Below are 24,227 nucleotides of genomic sequence, written 5' to 3'. Positions count from 1 at the left end.
ACAGTGAAGGAACAACAATCTCCTGATTGATATTCTTATTAGAAACAACCTTAGGAAGAAACCCAGGTTTGGTACGCAAAACCACCTTATCTGCATGGAAAACAAGGTAAGATGAATCACACTGTAAAGCAGATAGCTCAGAAACTCTTCGAGCCGAAGAGATAGCTACTAAAAACAAAACTTTCCAAGATAGAAGCTTAATATCCAGGGAATGCATAGGTTCAAACAGAACCACTTGAAGAACTTTAAGAACTAAGTTTAGGCTCCATGGCGGAGCAACAGGTTTAAATACAGGCTTGATCCTGACCAAGGCCTGACTAAATGCTTGAACGTCTGGGACATCTGCCAGACGTTTGTGTAACAGAATAGACAAAGCAGATATTTGTCCTTTTAGGGAACTAGCTGATAATCCCTTCTACAATCCTTCTTGGAGAAAAGACAATATTCTAGGAATCCTAATCTTACTCCATGAGTAACCTTTGGATTCACACCAATAGAGATATTTGCGCCAAATCTTATGATAGATCTTCCTGGTGACAGGCTTTCTAGCCTGAATCAGGGTATCAATGACCGACTCAGAGAAACCACGCTTTGATAGAATCAGGCGTTCAATCTCCAAGCAGTCAGACGCAGAGAAATTAGATGTGGATGCGTGAATGGACCTTGGATTAGAAGGTCCTGCCTCATTGGCAGAGTCCATGGTAGAACCAAGGACATGTCCACTAGGTCTGCATACCAAGTCCTGCGTGGCCACGCAGGTGCTATCAGAATCACCAAAGCTCTCTCCTGCTTGATTCTGGCAACCAGACGTGGGAGGAGAGGAAACGGTGGAAATACATAGGCCAGATTGAAGAACCAATGCACTGCTAGAACATCTATCAGTACCGCCTGGGGATCCCGGGACCTGGACCCGTAACGAGGAAGTTTGGCATTCTGACGGGACGCCATCAGATCCAATTCTGGTGTGCCCCATAGCGGAGTCAGCTGGGCAAATACCTCCAGATGGAGTTCCCACTCCCCCGGATGAAAAGTCTGATGACTTAGGAAATCCGCCTCCCAGTTCTCTACTCCTGGGATATGGATTGCTGAGAGATGGAAGAGTGATCCTCTGCCCATCGGATTATTTTGGTTACCTCCATCATCGCTAGAGAACTCCTTGTTCCTCCTTGATGATTGATATAAGCTACAGTCGTGATGTTGTCCGACTGAAACCTGATGAATTTGGCCGCAGAAAGCTGAGGCCACGCTTGAAGCGCATTGAATATCGCTCTCAGTTCTAGAATGTTTATCGGGAGGAGAGTTTCCTCCCGAGACCATAAGCCCTGTGCTTTCAGGGAGTTCCAGATTGCACCCCAGCCTAGCAGGCTGGCATCTGTCGTTACAATGAGCCACTCTGGCCTGCGGAAATACATTCCCTGAGACAGGTGGTCCTGAGACAACCACCAGAGAAGAGAATCTCTGGTCTCCTGGTCCAGATGCAGTTGAGGAGATAAATCTGCATAATCCCCATTCCACTGTCTGAGCATGCATAGTTGCAGTGGTCTGAGGTGTAGGCGGGCACAAGGAACTATGTCCATTTCCGCTACTATGAGTCCGATTACCTCCATACACTGAGCCACTGATGGCCAAGGAATGGAATGAAGAGCTTGGCAAGTGGTTAAGAGTTTTGATTTTCTGACCTCCGTCAGAAATATTTTCATTTCTACCAGAGTCCCTAGGAAGGAAACTCTTGTGAGAGGGAAGAGAGAACTCTTTTTTTATGTTCACCTTCCACCCGTGAGATCTCAGAAAAGCCAACACGATGTCCGTGTGAGACTTGGCTAGCTGGAAAGTAGACGCCTGAATTAAGATGTCATCTAGATAAGGCGCCACTGCTATGCCCCGCGGTCTTAGAACCGCCAGAAGGGACCCTAGCACCTTTGTGAAAATTCTGGGAGCCGTGGCCAACCCGAAGGGAAGGGCCACAAACTGGTAATGCCTGTCTAGAAAGGTGAATTGGAGGAATTCATGATGATCTCTGTGAATAGGGATGTGTAGATACGCATCCTTTAAGTCCACGGTAGTCATATATTGACCCTCCTGGATCAGAGGTAGAATAGTCCGAATAGTCTCCATCTTGAATGATGGTACTTTGAGGAATTTGTTTAGAATTTTGAGATCCAAGATTGGTCTGAAAGTTCCCTCTTTTTTGGGAACCACAAACAGGTTTGAGTAAAACCCTAGCCCTTGTTCCTCTTTTGGAACTGGGCGGATCACTCCCATGGTATGTAGGTCTTCTACACAGCGTAAGAACGCCTCTCTCTTTGTCTGGTTTACAGACAATCGAGAAATGTGAAATCTCTCCATTGGAGGGGAGTCTTTGAAGTCCAGAAGATATCCCTGGGACACAATTTCTAAAGCCCAGGAATCGTGAACATCTCTTGCCCAAGCCTGAGCGAAGAGAGAGAGTCTGCCCCCTACTAGATCCGGTCCCGGATTGGGGGCTACCCCTTCATGCTGTCTTGGAGGCAGCTGCAGGCTTCTTGGCCTGTTTACCCTTGTAGACTTAAGCCATAACGCCCTGCGTGCTAAAATGGCAAAACCTTAATTCTTTGCCGCTAATTTAGCCAGTTGGAATGCGGCATCTGTAATAAAAGAATTAGCCAACTTAAGGGCCTTAATTCTGTCCATAATCTCCTCTAATGGAGTCTCCATCTGAAGAGCCTCTTCTAGAGCCTCGAACCAGAAAGCAGCTGCAGTAGTTACCGGAACAATGCACGCAATAGGTTGGAGAAGAAAACCTTGATGAACAAAAATTTTCTTCAGGAGACCCTCTAATTTTTTATCCATAGGATCTTTGATAGCACAACTGTCTTCGATAGGTATAGTTGTACGCTTAGAGTAGAAATAGCTCCCTCCACCTTAGGAACTGTCTGCCACGAGTCCCGCATGGTGTCAGCTATGGGAAACATTTTCTTAAAAACAGGAGGGGGAGTGAACGGAATACCTGGTCTATCCCACTCCTTAGCAATAATATTCACAATCCTCTTAGGGACTGGAAAAACATCAGTGTAAACAGGAACTTCTAAGTATTTATCCATTTTACACAATTTCTCTGGGACCTCTATAGGGTCACAATCATCTAGAGTCGCTAATACTTCCCTGAGCAATAAGCGGAGGTGTTCAAGCTTAAATTTAAAGGCCGTCATATCAGAATCTGTCTGAGGGAGCGTCTTTCCTGAATCAGAAATTTCGCCCTCAGATAACAAATCCCTTACCCCTGCTTCAGAACATTGTGAGGGTATATCGGATACAGCTACTAAAGCGTCAGACGGCTCAGCATTTGTTCTTAACCCAGAGCTGTCCCGCTTTCCTTGTAAACCAGGCAGTTTGGATAAAACCTCTGTGAGGGTTGTATTCATAACTGTGGCCATGTCTTGTAAAGTAAATGAATTTGACACACTAGAGGTACTTGGCGTCACTTGTGCGGGCGTTACTGGTTGTGACACTTGGGGAGAGCTAGATGGCGAACCCTCATTTACTTCTGACTGAGAATCATCTATTGCTCTATTTTTAAGTGCTAAAATATGTTCTTTATAGTTTATAGACATATCAGTACAATTGGGACACATTCTAAGAGGGGGTTCCACAATGGCTTATAAACACATTGAACAAGGATTTTCCTTGGTGTCAGACATGTTAAACAGGCTAGTAATGTAACAAGCAAGCTTGGAAAACACTTTAATCAAAGCAAATAACACTTAGAAATAAAACGGTACTGTGCCTTTAAGAGAAAAAAAGCTGCACAAATCTGCAAAACAGTGTAAAAAAGTAGTAAACTCAACAACATTTTTACAGTAGTATCATAAAGCCTTAGTAACTTTGCACAGCTACGCAAATAAACAATTAACCCCTTAATGGAAAAACCGGATTGAAAAAAACGTCAAAACCGGTAAAAAAACGTTCAGCACCTTGCCACAGCTCTGCTGTGGCTCCTACCTGCCCTTTACTAACGATTTGTGGGGGAAAAAACTTCTTTTACAGCCCTCAAACACAACAGGAACCTCTGGAGAAGCAGTTAGATGTCTCTGAGGAAAAGAAACAGCGCAACTGAGGCGCGAACATAGGCCCCTCCCACCTCACTCGATGTTTTGAGGCCTATGAGAAACACAACAGAGTGTTTCTTAAACTAGCCATGTGGGTTAAAAAACCCTAAAACAAGCCACAATGACCCCTTAAAGTCCCTCCAAAAAAACGTTATATTTGCATCTTTTCTACATAAACAAAAACGTTTTTTCCTATCAGTGTCACCAGTAACTAATGAGCCCTTCATGTAAGCTGGGATTTCTACCAAGTGTCTGAATACAGCTTACCCTTCCCTCATGGGGATATTGCCAGCCTTTTCTAGAATAAGCACAGTCTGTCTAGAAAAAAATAGACTGAACATACCTCAATGCAGTTTACCCTGCAAACCGTTCCCCCAACTGAAGTTTTCCTGTACTCTTCAGCCCTTGTGAGAACAGCAGTGGATCTTAGTTACAAAGTGCTAAGATCATCATCCTCCTTGCAGAAATCTTCATCCCTTTTCTGCCAGAGAGTAAATAGTACACACCGGTACCATTTAAAATAACAAACATTTGCTTGAGAAATAAAAAACTAACATTTTTGTCACCACACTCACTCTGCCCTTCCTAGTACTTAGAGTAGGCAAAGAGAATGACTGGGGGGTGGAGCTAAGGGAGGAGCTATATAGACAGCTCTGCTGTGGGTGCTCTCTTTGCCACTTCCTGTAGGGAAGGAGAATATCCCACAAGTATGGATGAATCTGTGGACTCGATACATCTTACAAGAGAAAGTGTATTAATATAACTGTTGGTTATGCAAAACTGGGGAATGGATAATAAAGGGATTATCTATCTTTTAAAACAACACAAATTCTATTGTAGACTGTCCCTTTAATTATATCAGAGAAGGGGTCAGCAACCTTGGGCCCCCAAATGTTTTGGAACTACATTTCCCATGATGCTCAGGCAGCCTAAAGAGTGTCTCAGCATCAAGGGAAATGTAGTTCCAAAACATATGGGGGCTCAAGGTTGCTGACCCCTGTATTAGAGGGAAAGTAAGTCTATTGTGCACAAGTTGCGCTAGCTAGGCAGGCCCTGCAAACACGTGCAGACAGCTTATGCCGAGAGTATACAGAAGAGAACCTGCAAGGCACTAGCTGTACCGCCTGCAGCTGCTGGGCAGCAGAGGAGAGGTAAAGTAATATTATATAAAAGGGCACCTAGCAATACAACGTATACTGCATGTGTAAATGCACAATACACCTATTTAAGGCGATACTAACCCCATTTTTTTCTTTAATGATTCAGATAGAACCTGCAATTTTAAACAACTTTTTAATTTACTCCTATTATCAAAATGTCTTTGTTCTCTTGTTATTATTTAAAAAGCAGGAATATAAAGCTTAACCCCTTAAGGACCGGGCATTTTAGACAAAAACTTCCCAAAAGACCATCACTACATTTAAACAGAAATAGAGCCTTTTTTATATTTACCTATCAAAACCAAAGTATTGATCTAGGCCCATTTTGGTATATTTCATGCCACCATTTTACCGCCAAATGCGATCAAATAAAAAAATTGTTCACTTTTTCACAAATTTTAGGTTTCTCACTGAAATTATTTACAAACAGCTTGTGCAATCATGGCACAAATGGTTGTAAATGCTTCTCTGGGATCCCCTTTGTTCAGAAATAGCAGACATTTATGGCTTTGGCATTACTTTTTGGTAATTAGAAGGCCGCTAAATGCTGCTGCGCACCAAACTTGTATTATGGCCAGCAAAAAAGGGGTTAATTAGGTAGCTTGTAGGGTTAATTTTAGCTTTAGTGTAGAGATCAGCCTCACACCTGACACATCCCACCCCTGACCACTCTCAAACAGCTCTCTTCCCTCCCCTACCTCACAATTGTCACCGCCATCTTAAGTACTGGCAGAAAGTCTGCCAGTACTAAAATAAAAGCCTTTTATATATATAAATAAAAGGCTTTTATTTTAGTACTGGCAGACTAAAATAAATATATATATTTTCTGCAATGTAGGATCCCCCCTTAAAGGGACAGTCTACACCAGAATTGTTATTGTTTTAAAAAATAGATAATCCCTTTTTTACCCATTCCCTAGTTTTGCTTAATCAACACAGTTATATTTATATATTTTTTACCTCTGTGATTATCTTGTATGTAAGCCTCTGCAGACTGCAGATTTCAGTTCTTTTGACAGACTTGCAGTTTAGCCAATCATTGATGGCTCCCAGGTAACTTCACGTGCACGAGCACAGTGTTATCTATATGAAAAACATGAACTAACACCCTCTAGTGGTGAAAAACCTGTTAAAATGCATTCTTAAGAGGCGGCCTTCAAGGTCTAAGAAATTAGCATATGAACCTCCTAGGTTAAGCTTTCAACTAAGAATACCAAGAGAACAAAGAAAAATTGGTGATAAAAGTAAATTGGAAAATTGTTTAAAATTACATGCCCTATCTGAATCATGAAAGTTTTTTTTGGACTAGACTGTCCCTTTAAACCCAACCTCCCCGATACCCCCCCAACAGCTCTCTAACCCTCCCCCCTCTACCTAATTACTGCCATCTTAGGTACTGGCAGCGGTCTGCCAGTACCCAGTTTGTTGCAAAATTAGGAATTAAAAAAAAAAAAAAAAAAAAAAAGTAGCCATTTTTTCTGTAGTGTAGCTGCCCCCCCTCAATACCCTAACCCCCCTCCCAGATCAACTTCCCACCCTCCTATTCCCATCACTAAGCAATATAACCAGGATTCCCCCCTCTCCCCTTTCCCACTCCCTCCTTCCCCCTCCCTGCAACTTTCAGTGTTTTTTTTTCCAACTCCCGACCACCTCCCGCCTCCCTCCAGCGAAGGTCCACCCACCCGCCTCCCTCCTTAGCCCCCCACCCACCAACGATCGGTCCCACCTCTCTGCATCGATAACTTTGCAAATCTATCTCTGTAGTGCCCCACTCGTGGGGCATGCAGAAATAGCGCGATCTCGCTATTTTGAGCAAGATCGCGGCAGAGAGAAGCCCAGGACTGCAGCGACATACAGGGTATGACGCTGGTCATTAAAGGACCAGTCAACGCAGTAGATTTGCATAATCAACAAATGCAAGATAACAAGACAATACAATAGCACTTAGTCTGAACTTCAAATGAGTAGTAGATTTTTTTTCTGACAATTTTAAAAGTTATGTCTTTTTCCACTCCCCCTGTACAATGTGACAGCCATCAGCTAATCACAAATGCATACACGTACCATGTGACAGCCATTATCCATTCACAAATGCATACACGTACCATGTGACAGCCATCAGCCATTCACAAATGCATACACACTTATTCTTGCACATGCTCAGTAGGAGCTGGTGACTCAAAAAGTTTAAATATAAAAAGACTGTGCACATTTAGTTAATGGAAGTAAATTGGAAAGTTGTTTAAAATGGCGGCTCTATCTGAATTATGAAAGTTTAATTTTGATTGAGTGTCCCTTTAAGGGCTGACACACTATTGGTTCAGAACCTGGGTAATGTTTGCTTATTGGATTGCTAAATGTAACCACCAATAAGCAAGCGCTATCCAGGGTGCTGAACCTAAGCTTTAAATTTCTGCTTTTAATATAAAGATAGCAAGAGAAGGAAGAAAAAATGATAGGAGTAAATTAGATTGCTGCTCTATCTGAATCATTAAAGACATTGGGGTTTAGTGTCCCTTTAATGTCAGGTGAGTACCACAGCCTGGTATTGTCAGTAACTGGCCATACCGACCAGCTGTTAACCATTAATTAACCATTATAATCTGACTTCCTGGTAATGAAACAGATCTGCACTAATCCACTAAATGTCTCTTTACAAAATACACTCATGCAATGTGAAGAGGAGGCATAAGGAGCTTACAGAGGCATAAGGAGCATACAGAGGCATACGGAGCATACAGAGGCATAAGGAGCTTACAGAGGCATAAGGAGCATACAGAGGCATACGGAGCATACAGAGGAATGAAGAGCATACAGAGGCATAAGGAGCATACAGAGGCATACGGAGCATACAGAGGCATAAGGAGCATACAGAGGAATAAGGAGCATATAGAGGCATAAGGAGCATACAGAGGCATACGGAGCATACAGAGGCATACGGAGCATACAGAGGCATACGGAGCATACAGAGGAATGAAGAGCATACAGAGGCATACGGAGCATACAGAGGCATACGGAGCATACAGAGGCACACGGAGCATACAGAGGCATACGGAGCATACAGAGGCACACGGAGCATACAGAGGCATACAGAGCATACAGAGGCATACGGAGCATACAGAGGAATAAAGAGCATACAGAGGCATACGGAGCATACAGAGGCATAAGGAGCATACAGAGGCATAAGGAGCATACAGAGGAATAAAGAGCATACAGAGGCATACGGAGCATACAGAGGAATAAAGAGCATACAGAGGCATACGGAGCATACAGAGGAATAAAGAGCATACAGAGGAATAAGGAGCATACAGAGGCATACGGAGCATACAGAGGCATACGGAGCATACAGAGGAATAAAGAGCATACAGAGGCATACGGAGCATACAGAGGCATAAGGAGCATACAGAGGAATAAAGAGCATACAGAGACATACGGAGCATACAGAGGAATAAAGAGCATACAGAGGCATACGGAGCATACAGAGGCATACAGAGCATACAGAGGAATAAGGAGCATACAGAGGCATACGGAGCATACAGAGGCACACGGAGCATACAGAGGCACATGTAGCATACAGAGGCACACGGAGCATACAGAGGCACACGGAGCATACAGAGGCATACGGAGCATACAGAGGCACACGGAGCATACAGAGGCATACGGAGCATACAGAGGAATAAGGAGCATACAGAGGCATACGGAGCATACAGAGGCATACGGAGCATACAGAGGCATACGGAGCATACAGAGGCATAAGGAGCATACAGAGGAATGAAGAGCACACAGAGGCATAAGGAGCATACAGAGGCATACGGAGCATACAGAGGCATACGGAGCATACAGAGGAATAAAGAGCATACAGAGGCATAAGGAGCATACAGAGGCATACGAAGCATACAGAGGAATAAAGAGCATACAGAGGCATTAGGAGCATACAGAGGAATAAGGAGCATACAGAGGCATACGGAGCATACAGAGGCATACGGAGCATACAGAGGTATAAGGAGCATACAGAGGCATACGGAGCATACAGAGGCATTAGGAGCATACAATGGAATAAAGAGCATACAGAGGCATAAGGAGCATACAGAGGAATAAAGAGCATACAGAGGCATAAGGAGCATACAGAGGCATAAGGAGCATGCAGAGGCATACGGAGCATACAGAGGCATACGGAGCATACAGAGGCATACGGAGCATACAGAGGCATACGGAGCATACAAAGGAATAAAGAGCATACAGAGGAATAAAGAGCATACAGAGGAATAAAGAGCATACAGAGGAATAAAGAGCATACAGAGGCATAAAGAGCATACAGAGGAATAAAGAGCATACAGAGGCATAAAGAGCATACAGAGGCATAAAGAGCATACAGAGGCATAAAGAGCATACAGAGGAATAAAGAGCATACAGAGGCATACGGAGCATACAGAGGCATACGGAGCATACAGAGGCATACGGAGCATACAGAGGCATACGGAGCATACAGAGGAATAAAGAGCATACAGAGGAATAAAGAGCATACAGAGGAATAAAGAGCATACAGAGGAATAAAGAGCATACAGAGGCATAAGGAGCATACAGAGGCATACGGAGCATACAGAGGAATAAAGAGCATACAGAGGCATAAGGAGCATACAGAGGAATAAAGAGCATACAGAGGAATAAAGAGCATACAGAGGAATAAGGAGCATACAGAGGTATAAGGAGCTTACAGAGGCATAAGGAGCATACAGAGGTATAAGAAGCTTACAATATGTATAAGGAGCATACAGAGGCATAAGGAGCATACAGAGGAATAAAGAGCATACAGAGGCATAAAGAGCATACAGAGGAATAAAGAGCATACAGATGCATACGGAGCATACAGAGGCATAAGGAGCATACAGAGGCATAAGGAGCATACAGAGGCATAAGGAGCATACAGAGGAATAAAGAGCATACAGAGGAATAAAGAGCATACAGAGGCATAAGGAGCATACAGAGGCATAAGGAGCATACAGAGGAATAAAGAGCATACAGAGGCATAAGGAGCATATAGAGGCATACGAAGCATACAGAGGAATAAAGAGCATACAGAGGCATAAGGAGCATACAGAGGCATACGGAGCATACAGAGGAATAAGGAGCATACAGAGGCATAAGGAGCATACAGAGGCATAAGGAGCATACAGAGGCATACGAAGCATACAGAGGAATAAAGAGCATACAGAGGCATAAGGAGCATACAGAGGAATAAGGAGCATACAGAGGCATACGGAGCATACAGAGGTATAAGGAGCATACAGAGGCATACGGAGCATACAGAGGCATTAGGAGCATACAGAGGCATACAGAGGCATTAGGAGCATACAATGGAATAAAGAGCATACAGAGGCATAAGGAGCATACAGAGCATACAATGGAATAAAGAGCATACAGAGGCATAAGGAGCATACAGAGGAATAAAGAGCATACAGAGGCATAAGGAGCATACAGAGGCATACGAAGCATAGAGGAATAAAGAGCATACAGAGGAATAAAGAGCATACAGAGGAATAAAGAGCATACAGAGGAATAAGGAGCATACAGAGGCATACGAAGCATAGAGGAATAAAGAGCATACAGAGGAATAAAGAGCATACAGAGGAATAAAGAGCATACAGAGGAATAAAGAGCATACAGAGGAATGAAGAGCATACAGAGGAATAAAGAGCATACAGAGGAATAAAGAGCATACAGAGGAATAAGGAGCATACAGAGGCATACGGAGCATACAGAGGTATAAGGAGCTTACAGAGGCATTAGGAGCATACAGAGGCATTAGGAGCATACAGAGGCATACGGAGCATACAGAGGCATTAGGAGCATACAATGGAATAAAGAGCATACCGAGGCATAAGGAGCATACAGAGGCATACGGAGCATACAGAGGCATACGGAGCATACAATGGAATAAAGAGCATACAGAGGCATAAGGAGCATACAGAGGAATAAAGAGCATACAGAGGAATAAAGAGCATACAGAGGCATAAAGAGCATACAGAGGAATAAGAAGCATACAGAATCATAAGGAGCATACAGAGGAATAAAGAGCATACAGAGGCATAAGGAGCATACAGAGGCATAAGGAGCATACAGAATCATAAGGAGCATACAGAGGCATAAGGAGCATACAGAGGAATAAGAAGCATACAGAATACTAAGGAGCATACAGAGGAATAAAGAGCATACAGAGGCATAAGGAGCATACAGAGGCATAAGGAGCATACAGAATCATAAGGAGCATACAGAGGCATAAGGAGCATACAGAGGCATAAGGAGCATACAGAGGCATAAGGAGCATACAGAGGCATACGGAGCATACAATGGAATAAAGAGCATACAAAGGCATAAGGAGCATACAGAGGCATAAGGAGTATACAGAGGAATAAAGAGCATACAGAGGCATAAGGAGCATACAGAGGAATAAGGAGCATACAGAGGCATAAGGAGCATGCAGAGGCATACGGAGCATACAGAGGCATACGGAGCATACAGAGGCATACGGAGCATACAGAGGCATACAGAGCATACAGAGGAATAAAGAGCATACAGAGGAATAAAGAGCATACAGAGGCATACGGAGCATACAGAGGAATAAAGAGCATACAGAGGAATAAAGAGCATACAGAGGCATAAGGAGCATACAGAGGAATAAAGAGCATACAGAGGAATAAAGAGCATACAGAGGAATAAAGAGCATACAGAGGAATAAGGAGCATACAGAGGTATAAGGAGCTTACAGAGGCATAAGGAGCATACAGAGGTATAAGAAGCTTACAATATGTATAAGGAGCATACAGAGGCATAAGGAGCATACAGAGGAATAAAGAGCATACAGAGGAATAAAGAGCATACAGAGGAATAAAGAGCATACAGAGGCATAAGGAGCATACAGAGACATACGGAGCATACAGAGGAATAAGGAGCATACAGAGGCATAAGGAGCATACAGAGGCATAAGGAGCATACAGAGGCATACGAAGCATACAGAGGAATAAAGAGCATACAGAGGAATAAAGAGCATACAGAGGCATAAGGAGCATACAGAGGCATACGAAGCATACAGAGGAATAAAGAGCATACAGAGGCATAATGAGCATACAGAGGCATACGGAGCATACAGAGGAATAAGGAGCATACAGAGGCATACGAAGCATACAGAGGAATAAAGAGCATACAGAGGCATAATGAGCATACAGAGGCATACGGAGCATACAGAGGAATAAGGAGCATACAGAGGCATACGAAGCATACAGAGGAATAAAGAGCATACAGAGGCATAAGGAGCATACAGAGGTATAAGGAGCATACAGAGGCATACGGAGCATACAGAGGCATACGGAGCATACAGAGGCATACGGAGCATACAGAGGCATTAGGAGCATACAGAGGCATACGGAGCATACAGAGGCATACGGAGCATACAATGGAATAAAGAGCATACAGAGGCATAAGGAGCATACAGAGGAATAAGGAGCATACAGAGGCATAAGGAGCATACAGAGGAATAAAGAGCATACAGAGGAATAAAGAGCATACAGAGGTATAAGGAGAATACAGAGGAATAAGGAGCATACAGAATCATAAGGAGCATACAGAGGAATAAAGAGCATACAGAGGCATAAGGAGCATACAGAGGAATAAGGAGCATACAGAATCATAAGGAGCATACAGAGGCATACGAAGCATACAGAGGAATAAAGAGCATACAGAGGCATAAGGAGCATACAGAGGAATAAGGAGCATACAGAGGCATTAGGAGCATACAGAGGCATTAGGAGCATACAATGGAATAAAGAGCATACAGAGGCATAAGGAGCATACAGAGCATACAGAGGCATAAGGAGCATACAGAGGAATAAAGAGCATACAGAGGCATAAGGAGCATACAGAGGCATACGAAGCATACAGAGGAATAAAGAGCATACAGAGGCATAAAGAGCATACAGAGGAATAAGGAGCATACAGAGGAATAAGGAGCATACAGAGGAATAAGGAGCATACAGAGCTATAAGGAGCATACAGAGGCATACGGAGCATACAGAGGCATACGGAGCATACAGAGGCATACAGAGCATACAATGGAATAAAGAGCATACAATGGAATAAAGAGCATACAGAGGCATACGGAGCATACAGAGGCATACGGAGCATACAATGGAATAAAGAGCATACAGAGGCATAAGGAGCATACAGAGGAATAAAGAGCATACAGAGGAATAAAGAGCATACAGAGGCATACGGAGCATACAGAATCATAAGGAGCATACAGAGGCATAAGGAGCATACAGAGGCATAAGGAGCATACAGAGGAATAAGGAGCATACAGAATCATAAGGAGCATACAGAATCATAAGGAGCATACAGAGGCATAAGGAGCATACAGAGGCATAAGGAGCATACAGAGGCATAAGGAGCATACAGAGGCATACGGAGCATACAGAGGCATACGGAGCATACAAAGGCATAAGGAGCATACAGAGGCATAAGGAGTATACAGAGGAATAAAGAGCATACAGAGGCATAAGGAGCATACAGAGGAATAAGGAGCATACAGAATCATAAGGAGCATACAGAGGCATAAGGAGCATGCAGAGGCATACGGAGCATACAGAGGCATACGGAGCATACAGAGGCATACGGAGCATACAGAGGAATAAAGAGCATACAGAGGAATAAGGAGCATACAGAGGCATAAGGAGCATACAGAGGCATAAGGAGCATACAGAGGCATACGGAGCATAAAGAGGAATAAAGAGCATACAGAGGCATAAGGAGCATACAGAGGAATAAAGAGCATACAGAGGAATAAAGAGCATACAGAGGCATAAGGAGCATACAGAGGAATAAAGAGCATACAGAGGAATAAAGAGCATACAGAGGAATAAAGAGCATACAGAGGATTAAGGAGCATACAGAGGTATAAGGAGCTTACAGAGGCATAAGGAGCATACAGAGGTATAAGAAGCTTACAATATGTATAAGGAGCATACAGAGGCATAAGGAGCATACAGAGGAATAAAGAGCATACAGAGGCATAAAGAGCATACAGAGGCATAAAGAGCATACAGAGGTATAAGGAGCTTACAGAGGCATAAGGAGAATACAGAGGCATAAAGAGCATACAGAGGCATAAAGAGCATACAGAGGCATAAAGAGCATACAGAGGTATAAGGAGCTTACAGAGGCATAAAGAGCATACAGAGGCATAAAGAGCATACAGGGGTATAAGGAGCTTACAGAGGCATAAGGAGAATACAGAGGCATAAAGAGCATACAGAGGCATAAAGAGCATACAGAGGTATACAGAGCATACAGAGGCATAAAGAGCATACAGAGGTATAAGGAGCTTACAGAGGCATAAGGAGCATACAGAGGTATAAGGAGCTTACAGAGGCATAAGGAGCATACAGAGCCATAAGGAGCATACAGAGCCATAAGGAGCATACAGAGGCATAAGGAGCTTACAGAGGTATACAGAGCTTACAGAGGTATACAGAGCTTACAGAGGCATAAAGAGCTTACAGAGGCATAAGGAGCATACAGAGGCATACGGAGCATACAGAGGCATACGGAGCATACAGAGGCATAAGGAGCTTACAGAGGCATAAGGAGCATACAGAGGAATAAAGAGCATACAGAGGTATAAGGAGCTTACAGAGGCATAAAGAGCATACAGAGGTATAAGGAGCTTACAGAGGCATAAGGAGAATACAGAGGCATAAAGAGCATACAGAGGCATAAAGAGCATACAGAGGTATACAGAGCTTACAGAGGCATAAAGAGCATACAGAGGCATAAAGAGCATACAGAGGCATAAAGAGCATACAGAGGCATAAGGAGCATACAGAGGTATACAGAGCTTACAGAGGCATAAAGAGCATACAGAGGCATAAAGAGCATACAGAGGTATAAGGAGCTTACAGAGGCATAAGGAGAATACAGAGGCATAAAGAGCATACAGAGGCATAAAGAGCATACAGAGGTATACAGAGCTTACAGAGGCATAAAGAGCATACAGAGGTATAAGGAGCTTACAGAGGCATAAGGAGCATACAGAGGCATAAGGAGCATACAGAGGTATAAGGAGCTTACAGAGGCATAAGGAGCATACAGAGCCATAAGGAGCATACAGAGCCATAAGGAGCATACAGAGGCATAAGGAGCTTACAGGGGTATACAGAGCTTACAGAGGTATACAGAGCTTACAGAGGCATAAAGAGCTTACAGAGGCATAAGGAGCATACAGAGGCATACGGAGCATACAGAGGCATACGGAGCATACAGAGGCATAAGGAGCTTACAGAGGCATAAGGAGCATACAGAGGAATAAAGAGCATACAGAGGAATAAAGAGCATACAGAGGCATACGGAGCATACAGAGGCATAAGGAGCTTACAGAGGCATAAGGAGCATACAGAGGTATAAGGAGCTTACAATATGTATACGGAGCATACAGAGGCATCGCTCACCAGTAACTAAAGGAAAGCTCACCCTCTCTAGCTTTTTACCTCATCTCCGAAAGCTGCAAACACCAAGAGATCGTCCGTATCATCCTCATCTGGCAGCTGTAACAAGGGGCTGGTGACCACAGCGTCTGCAGGAAAGATGGCGCCCGTCTGCCACTCACGCCTTCCTGAAACACAAGATCAGGCTTAGCGCTGTCACCTGACGCAACAAACACACAATGAGAGGCGCAACTTGCACTAATGGTGATGTCTATTAACCCTTAGTTAGCTCAGGCTAATGAGAGGCGCAACTTGCACTCATGGTGATGTCTATTAACCCTTAGTTAGCTCAGGCTAATGAGAGGCGCAACTTGCACTCATGGTGATGTCTATTAACCCTTAGTTAGCTCAGGCTAATGAGAGGCACAACTTGCACTCATGGTGATGTCTATTAACCCTTAGTTAGCTCAGGCTAATGAGAGGCGCAACTTGCACTCATGGTGATGTCTATTAACCCTTAGTTAGCTCAGGCTAATGAGAGGCGCAACTTGCACTCATGGTGATTTCTATTAACCCTTAGTTAGCTCAGGCTGAAATAGAGGGAGCTGCTAATGAGAGGCACAACTTGCACTCATGGTGATGTCTATTAACCCTTAGTTAGCTCAGGCTAATGAGAGGCACAACTTGCACTCATGGTGATGTCTATTAACCCTTAGTTAGCTCAGGCTAATGAGAGGCACAACTTGCACTCATGGTGATGTCTATTAACCCTTAGTTAGCTCAGGCTGAAATAGAGGGAGCTGCTAATGAGAGGCACAACTTGCACTCATGGTGATGTCTATTAACCCTTAGTTAGCTCAGGCTAATGAGAGGCACAACTTGCACTCATGGTGATGTCTATTAACCCTTAGTTAGCTCAGGCTAATGAGAGGGAGCTGCTAATGAGAGGCACAACTTGCACTCATGGTGATTTCTATTAACCCTTAGTTAGCTCAGGCTAATGAGAGGCGCAACTTGCACTCATGGTGATTTCTATTAACCCTTAGTTAGCTCAGGCTGAAATAGAGGGAGCTGCTAATGAGAGGCACAACTTGCACTCATGGTGATGTCTATTAACCCTTAGTTAGCTCAGGCTAATGAGAGGCACAACTTGCACTCATGGTGATGTCTATTAACCCTTAGTTAGCTCAGGCTGAAATAGAGGGAGCTGCTAATGAGAGGCACAACTTGCACTCATGGTGATGTCTATTAACCCTTAGTTAGCTCAGGCTAATGAGAGGCACAACTTGCACTCATGGTGATGTCTATTAACCCTTAGTTAGCTCAGGCTGAAATAGAGGGAGCTGCTAATGAGAGGCGCAACTTGCACTCATGGTGATGTCTATTAACCCTTAGTTAGCTCAGGCTAATGAGAGGCACAACTTGCACTCATGGTGATTTCTATTAACCCTTAATTAGCTCAGACTGAAATAGAGGGAGCTGCTAATGAGAGGCACAACTTGCACTCATGGTGATTTCTATTAACCCTTAATTAGCTCAGACTGAAATAGAGGGAGCTGCTAATGAGAGGCACAACTTGCACTCATGGTGATTTCTATTAACTCTTACGGCCAGATTACGAGTTTTGCGGTATGAGGGGTGCGGTGCTAACTTGCACGTTATTGTCACTGCTCACTTACCTACAGCGCAGGTATTACAGGTTTTAATAAACCCGGCGTTAAAAGACAAGAAGTGAGCGTAGAGCAAAATTGTGCTCCATACCGCACTCCAATACCAGAGCTGCTTAAGTCAGCGGTGAGCTGGTTGTACGCGCTCATGTGCGATTTCCCCATAGACATCAATGGGGAGAGCCGGCTGAAAAAAAGTCTAACACCTGCAATAAAGGAGCGTAAAGCTCCGTAACGCAGCCCCATTGATTCCTATGGGGAAACAAAATTAATGTTTACACCTAACACCCTAACACGAACCCAGAGTCTAAACACCCCTAATCTTACACTTTTTAACCCCTAATCTGCCGTCCCTGACATCACCACCACCTACATTACACTTATTAACCCCTAATCTGCCGCCCCCGACACCGCTGACACCTACATTACACTTATTAACCCCTAATCTGCCGCCCCCAACACCTACATTATATTTATTAACCCCTAATCTGCCGCTCCGGACATCACCGCCACTATAATAAACACATTTTCATGTTCTTTCAAGCTAGGTGAAACTTTAGCTTTCCATGATCTCAAAATTAAGTTTCGGCCCAGGAATATGATTGTATTAATTAGCTTTACATTTAATGTGGATTCCTGAGATTTAACTAAAAAAAAATATTTCCATCGGCTGAATATGGTAAACTATATTTAGAGTTACATTCATCCAATATCCAACTTTACTCCAAAACTGTCCAACCTATCTGTTGTACAATCTTACTATACATATACACACACCTGTCTGTTGTACAATCTTACTATACATATACACACACCTGTCTGTTGTACAATCTTACTATACATACACACACCTGTCTGTTGTACAATCTTACTATACATATACACACCTGTCTGTTGTACAATCTTACTATACATATACACACACCTGTCTGTTGTACAATCTTACTATACATATACACACACCTGTCTGTTGTACAATCTTACTATACATATACACACACCTGTCTGTTGTACAATCTTACTATACATACACACACCTGTCTGTTGTACAATCTTACTATACATATACACACCTGTCTGTTGTACAATCTTACTATACATATACACACACCTGTCTGTTGTACAATCTTACTATACATATACACACACCTGTCTGTTGTACAATCTTACTATACATATACACACCTGTCTGTTGTACAATCTTACTATACATATACACACACCTGTCTGTTGTACAATCTTACTATACATATACACACACCTGTCTGTTGTACAATCTTACTATACATATACACACACCTGTCTGTTGTACAATCTTACTATACATATACACACACCTGTCTGTTGTACAATCTTACTATACATATACACACACCTGTCTGTTGTACAATCTTACTATACATATACACACACCTGTCTGTTGTACAATCTTACTATACATATACACACACCTGTCTGTTGTACAATCTTACTATACATATACACACACCTGTCTGTTGTACAATCTTACTATACATATACACACAGCTATCTGTTGTACAATCTTACTATACATATACACACACCTGTCTGTTGTACAATCTTACTATACATATACACACCTGTCTGTTGTACAATCTTACTATACATATACACACCTGTCTGTTGTACAATCTTACTATACATATACACACCTGTCTGTTGTACAATCTTACTATACATATACACACCTGTCTGTTGTACAATCTTACTATACATATACACACTTGTCTGTTGTACAATCTTACTATACATATACACACTTGTCTGTTGTACAATCTTACTATACATATACACACACCTGTCTGTTGTACAATCTTACTATACATATACACACACCTATCTGTTGTACAATCTTACTATACATATACACACACCTATCTGTTGTACAATCTTACTATACATATACACACCTGTCTGTTGTACAATCTTACTATACATATACACACTTGTCTGTTGTACAATCTTACTATACATATACACACACCTGTCTGTTGTACAATCTTACTATACATATACACACCTATCTGTTGTACAATCTTACTATATATATATACACACCTGTCTGTTGTACAATCTTACTATACATATACACACACCTATCTGTTGTACAATCTTACTATACATATACACACACCTATCTGTTGTACAATCTTACTATACATATACACACCTGTCTGTTGTACAATCTTACTATACATATACACACTTGTCTGTTGTACAATCTTACTATACATATACACACTTGTCTGTTGTACAATCTTACTATACATATACACACCTATCTGTTGTACAATCTTACTATACATATACACACACCTATCTGTTGTACAATCTTACTATACATATACACACCTATCTGTTGTACAATCTTACTATACATATACACACCTGTCTGTTGTACAATCTTACTATACATATACACACTTGTCTGTTGTACAATCTTACTATACATATACACACTTGTCTGTTGTACAATCTTACTATACATATACACACCTATCTGTTGTACAATCTTATTATACATATACACACACCTATCTGTTGTACAATCTTACTATACATATACACACCTATCTGTTGTACAATCTTACTATACATATACACACCTGTCTGTTGTACAATCTTACTATGCATATACACACCTGTCTGTTGTACAATCTTACTATACATATACACACAACCCTCTGTTGTACAATCTTACTATACATATACACACCTGTCTGTTGTACAATCTTAATATATAAATATTATATATATATATATATATATATATATATATATATATATATATATATACATACACACACACACCTATCTTTTGTACAATCTCAACAGGCAGGAGGTATTGGGATATAGGTTTCCCCTTCCAATGCTAGATATAAATGGTTTTAAAAGTGTATCTTTGCTTATTATGTAAATGTATATTTTTGGTTTGTGATTTTCTGTATACATTTGCAAGTAGAGAGGGAATAAATGTATTAAGCTGGTTAAAACTATTCCATGCACCATGATTGGTTTAGGAGGACACCGCCTCTCGCAATATATTAGCTGTAGGTACACCTGTTTTCCAGCTCTGACGAAGTGCCCTTGAGGCAGGAAACGCGTCAGCTGCAGTACCTGTCTGCTGTGCCCTTTAGATTTTTTATTTTATGAATTGAATAAAGTGGAACTTTTAATTATGTAACACTCTCCTGGCTTATTTCTATACTGAGACTGCTACTGTGTTGCTTCGTTAGATTAGAAAGTTATTTAAAATCTCATCTGAATCATTATGGGTTTGATATCCCTTTAAGGAAAAACACATATGTACAAATGATGGTTTACACAGACAGTTTGCTTGTAAATACATTTAACCTGTGGCTACAAGGGTCGGTCTACCTATATACGTTATTATGAGATGTAACAGCGCTGAAGGACTAATCAACGGTCCATATAACTCAGGAGACAGAGCACAGAATTGTTAGGGTAACATTCACAAAATTAACTCCAGGCATTTTTTTCAATAATTATGTGCCAGGGTTCTTCAAGAAAATGAGCAAAATGTGCAAATTGTACCTGAGCTAGTGCGCTGTGTTTGTGCGTCACATATATAGATTTGTTCCAGTACCGGTAGCTAGCTGGAGACAGAGTTTAAGTCGTCAGTCAAATGGGAAGAAAGCAGAGACATTTCTAGTTAATGGTCAACGGAAAATAGAGGCTTTTATAAAATGACAGCCCTTGTCTTGTTAAAGGGACACTCAATTTCTCTAGTTTATACACCATAGTGCGGGGGAGGGGCAGGAGGAACTGAAACTGGCAATGCCCCTGCTGTTTTCCCGGTGAGTGAGAACCTAAACGCTGGACTGAACAGGAACGCTAAAGTCAAAATTAAACTTTGATAGAACAGTTTTCTGAGGCACCAGCTACTACTGAGCATGTGCAAAAGTTCAGTGTACACATATAGCAGCCTGGGATTGGCTAATGGCTATCACATGATACAGGGTTCCGGCAAACTGAAGTACATTGTTAAATTTGTAGTATTCAGAGTAAGTGCTATTGCATTGTCCTTTATAAGGCAATTCTAATGTATTTAACGGACCACTCAAGTAGATTTTTTTCTGACAAATGTATTTTTTTTCTCCCATTTTCCGGCCCCCTGTATCATGTGACAGAGATCAGCCAATCACAGACTAGTATACGTATACCTTGTGAGCTTGTGCACATGCTCAGTAGGATCTTGTTCCCCAGAAAGTGTGAATATAAAAAGACTGGGCAAGATTTGATAATGGAAGCAAATTGGAAAGTGTCTTAAAACCGCTGCTCTATCTGAATCATTATTTTGACCAGTTGTATACATAAAATACCTACATATCACACAATGCCTCATATGCTCTCTGCGCTGAATCTCCGTTCCTGCTCTGGCGCCATCTTTACAATGAGGCTGTGACAATCGGTACCAGAAAATGACAGGGTGAAGCTTCTTCCCATCACATAAAGTTTCTAATAAAATGAATGAGGTGAGATACCTGTGTTGGAAGCGATTGCCATCACTGAGCCTGCAGTATCGACAACGAAGCAAACGGATGATTTAGCGTGCGCCTGCTGATTTATACCGCACTGTGCCAGCTGCACGTTGCCTGCGATAGGAGAGCTCCACAGCTCGCTCCCATTGGTCCCTGACAAGGCAACCATAAACACACATGGCGACTGAAGTCCTGCAGAGTAAAGAGAAGAAATCTGCTGAGCATATTGTTTACACCACCTGCGGCTGATGAAGGAAGAGCCGGGGTCTCCGTAGAGAAATAGTGACTCTTCTCATGAGCATCAGCTGCGTACAGGATACAAGGTAGAGTGTGCACTGACACTCTATAAGCGCACGCTCCTAAGCCTTCATGTAATATACTTATAGCCAAGTGTCAGCTGCCTGTCACAATCACAAATCACTATTCAGACCCTATATTAAGCCAAGGGGTAACGCAACTTACCTGCCTCCGCACACGATGAATTGTGTGCACTGCTATTTTCTGCTTTAACAAGGAAAATTACATCTTTAACTTTGTCTTGGTTCACATCCTCCGTGCTCAAAAATCCAAATGTTTCTGTAAGAAAAAGTAAATTTATGCTTACCTGATAAATTAATTTCTTCTATGGTATGACGAGTCCACGGATTCATCCTTTACTTGTGGGATATTATCCTCCTGCTAACAGGAAGTGGCAAAGAGCACCACAGCAGAGCTGTCTATATAGCTCCTCCCTTAGCTCCACCCCCCAGTCATTCGACCGAAGGTACAGGAAGAAAAAGGAGAAACTAAAAGGTGCAGAGGTGACTGAACTTTAAAATCAAAAAAATATAATCTGTCTTAAAATGACAGGGCGGGCCGTGGACTCGTCGTACCAAAGAAGAAATTAATTTATCAGGTAAGCATAAATTTACTTTTCTTCTATAATGTACGACGAGTCCACGGATTCATCCTTTACTTGTGGGATACAATACCAAAGCTATAAAACACAGATGAACGGGAGGGACAAGACAGATACCTAAACAGAAGGCACCACTGCTTGAAGAACTTTTCTCCCAAAAATAGCCTCAGAAGGAGCAAAAGTATAAAATTTGTAAAATTTGGAAAAGGTATGAATCGCTGACCAAGTCGCAGCCTTACAAATCTGTTCAACAGAAGCATCGTTTTTAAAAGCCCATGTGGAAGCCACCGCTCTAGTAGAGTGAGCTGTAATTCTTTCAGGAGGCTGCTGTCCAGCAGTCTCGTATGCCAAACGGATGATGCTTTTCAGCCAAAAAGAAAGAGAGGTAGCCGTAGCTTTTTGACCTCTACGTTTTCCAGAATAGACAACAAACAGAGAAGATGTTTGACGGAAATCCTTGGTCGCTTGCAAGTAAAACTTCAAAGCACGAACCACATCCAAGTTGTGCAACAGACGCTCCTTCCTAGAGGAAGGATTAGGACACAGGGAAGAAACAACAATTTCCTGATTAATATTCTTATTAGTAACAACCTTAGGAAGGAATTCAGGTTTTGTACGCAAAACCACCTTATCAGAATGAAAAACAAGATAAGGCAAGTCGCATTGCAATGCAGATAGTTCAGAAACTCTTCGAGCCGAAGAGATAGCAACTAAAAACAGAACTTTCCAAGATAGAAGCTTAATATCTATGGAATGCAAAGGTTCAAACGGAACCCCTTGAAGAACTTTAAGAACTAAATTTAAACTCCATGGCGGAGCAACAGGTTTAAACACAGCCTTTGAAGCCTTTAGGTATGCAGGGGCCAATAGTGGAATACCAAAAGAACATCTACAATTCCTGGAAGACAGTATTAGGTTTATACTATGCAATAATTACTTCAGCTTCAATGGTACATTTTATAGGCAAATTCAAGGGACGGCCATGGGCACCCCAATGGCACCATCATACGCGAATATTTATGTGTCGTAATTCGAAGAGTCTATGATATGGGCGAATAATCCTTTTTCAGATAGAATAATTCAATATCTAAGGTACATTGATGATATAATCATCATATGGCAAGGAGACAGTTTAATCGCGCAAGATTTTGTGAGACACATGAAAAACAATCAATATAATTTAGTTTTTACCAGCAAAATGTCTAGAGATAAAATTGAGTTCCTAGACGTGGAATTTTTTGTTGATCAAGTGTCAAAATCAATTAAAGTCAGGAATTACAGGAAGCCAATGGATAGCAATGGCTTCCTGAACGCAAACAGTGGGCATAAGAACTCCTGGAAGCAGAATATACCATATGGACAGTTCCGCAGAATTCGCAGGAACTGCACTGACTTAGAGGATTATAACCACGAAGCAGATGT

The 24,227-nt window shown here is 42.1% G+C and overlaps 1 protein-coding gene across 1 annotated transcript in view; it reads right to left on the bottom strand.

Annotated features, from left to right (window-relative positions):
- FAM234A (family with sequence similarity 234 member A) overlaps positions 1–24,227 on the bottom strand; it is a 315,359-nt gene that overhangs the window by 161,326 nt on the left and 129,806 nt on the right. The window contains exons 3-5 of the mRNA XM_053694290.1: positions 22,370–22,483; positions 21,911–22,099; positions 15,781–15,905 (exon numbers count right to left, since the gene is read on the bottom strand). Of these exons, the coding sequence (XP_053550265.1) occupies positions 15,781–15,905; positions 21,911–22,099; positions 22,370–22,483 (428 nt within the window). The remainder of the gene's footprint in view (positions 1–15,780; positions 15,906–21,910; positions 22,100–22,369; positions 22,484–24,227) is intronic.

Source organism: Bombina bombina, chromosome 11, assembly GCF_027579735.1.
Source record: "Bombina bombina isolate aBomBom1 chromosome 11, aBomBom1.pri, whole genome shotgun sequence".
Taxonomy (NCBI): Eukaryota; Metazoa; Chordata; class Amphibia; order Anura; family Bombinatoridae; genus Bombina; species Bombina bombina.
This window is presented reverse-complemented; position numbering and strand designations above follow the sequence as displayed.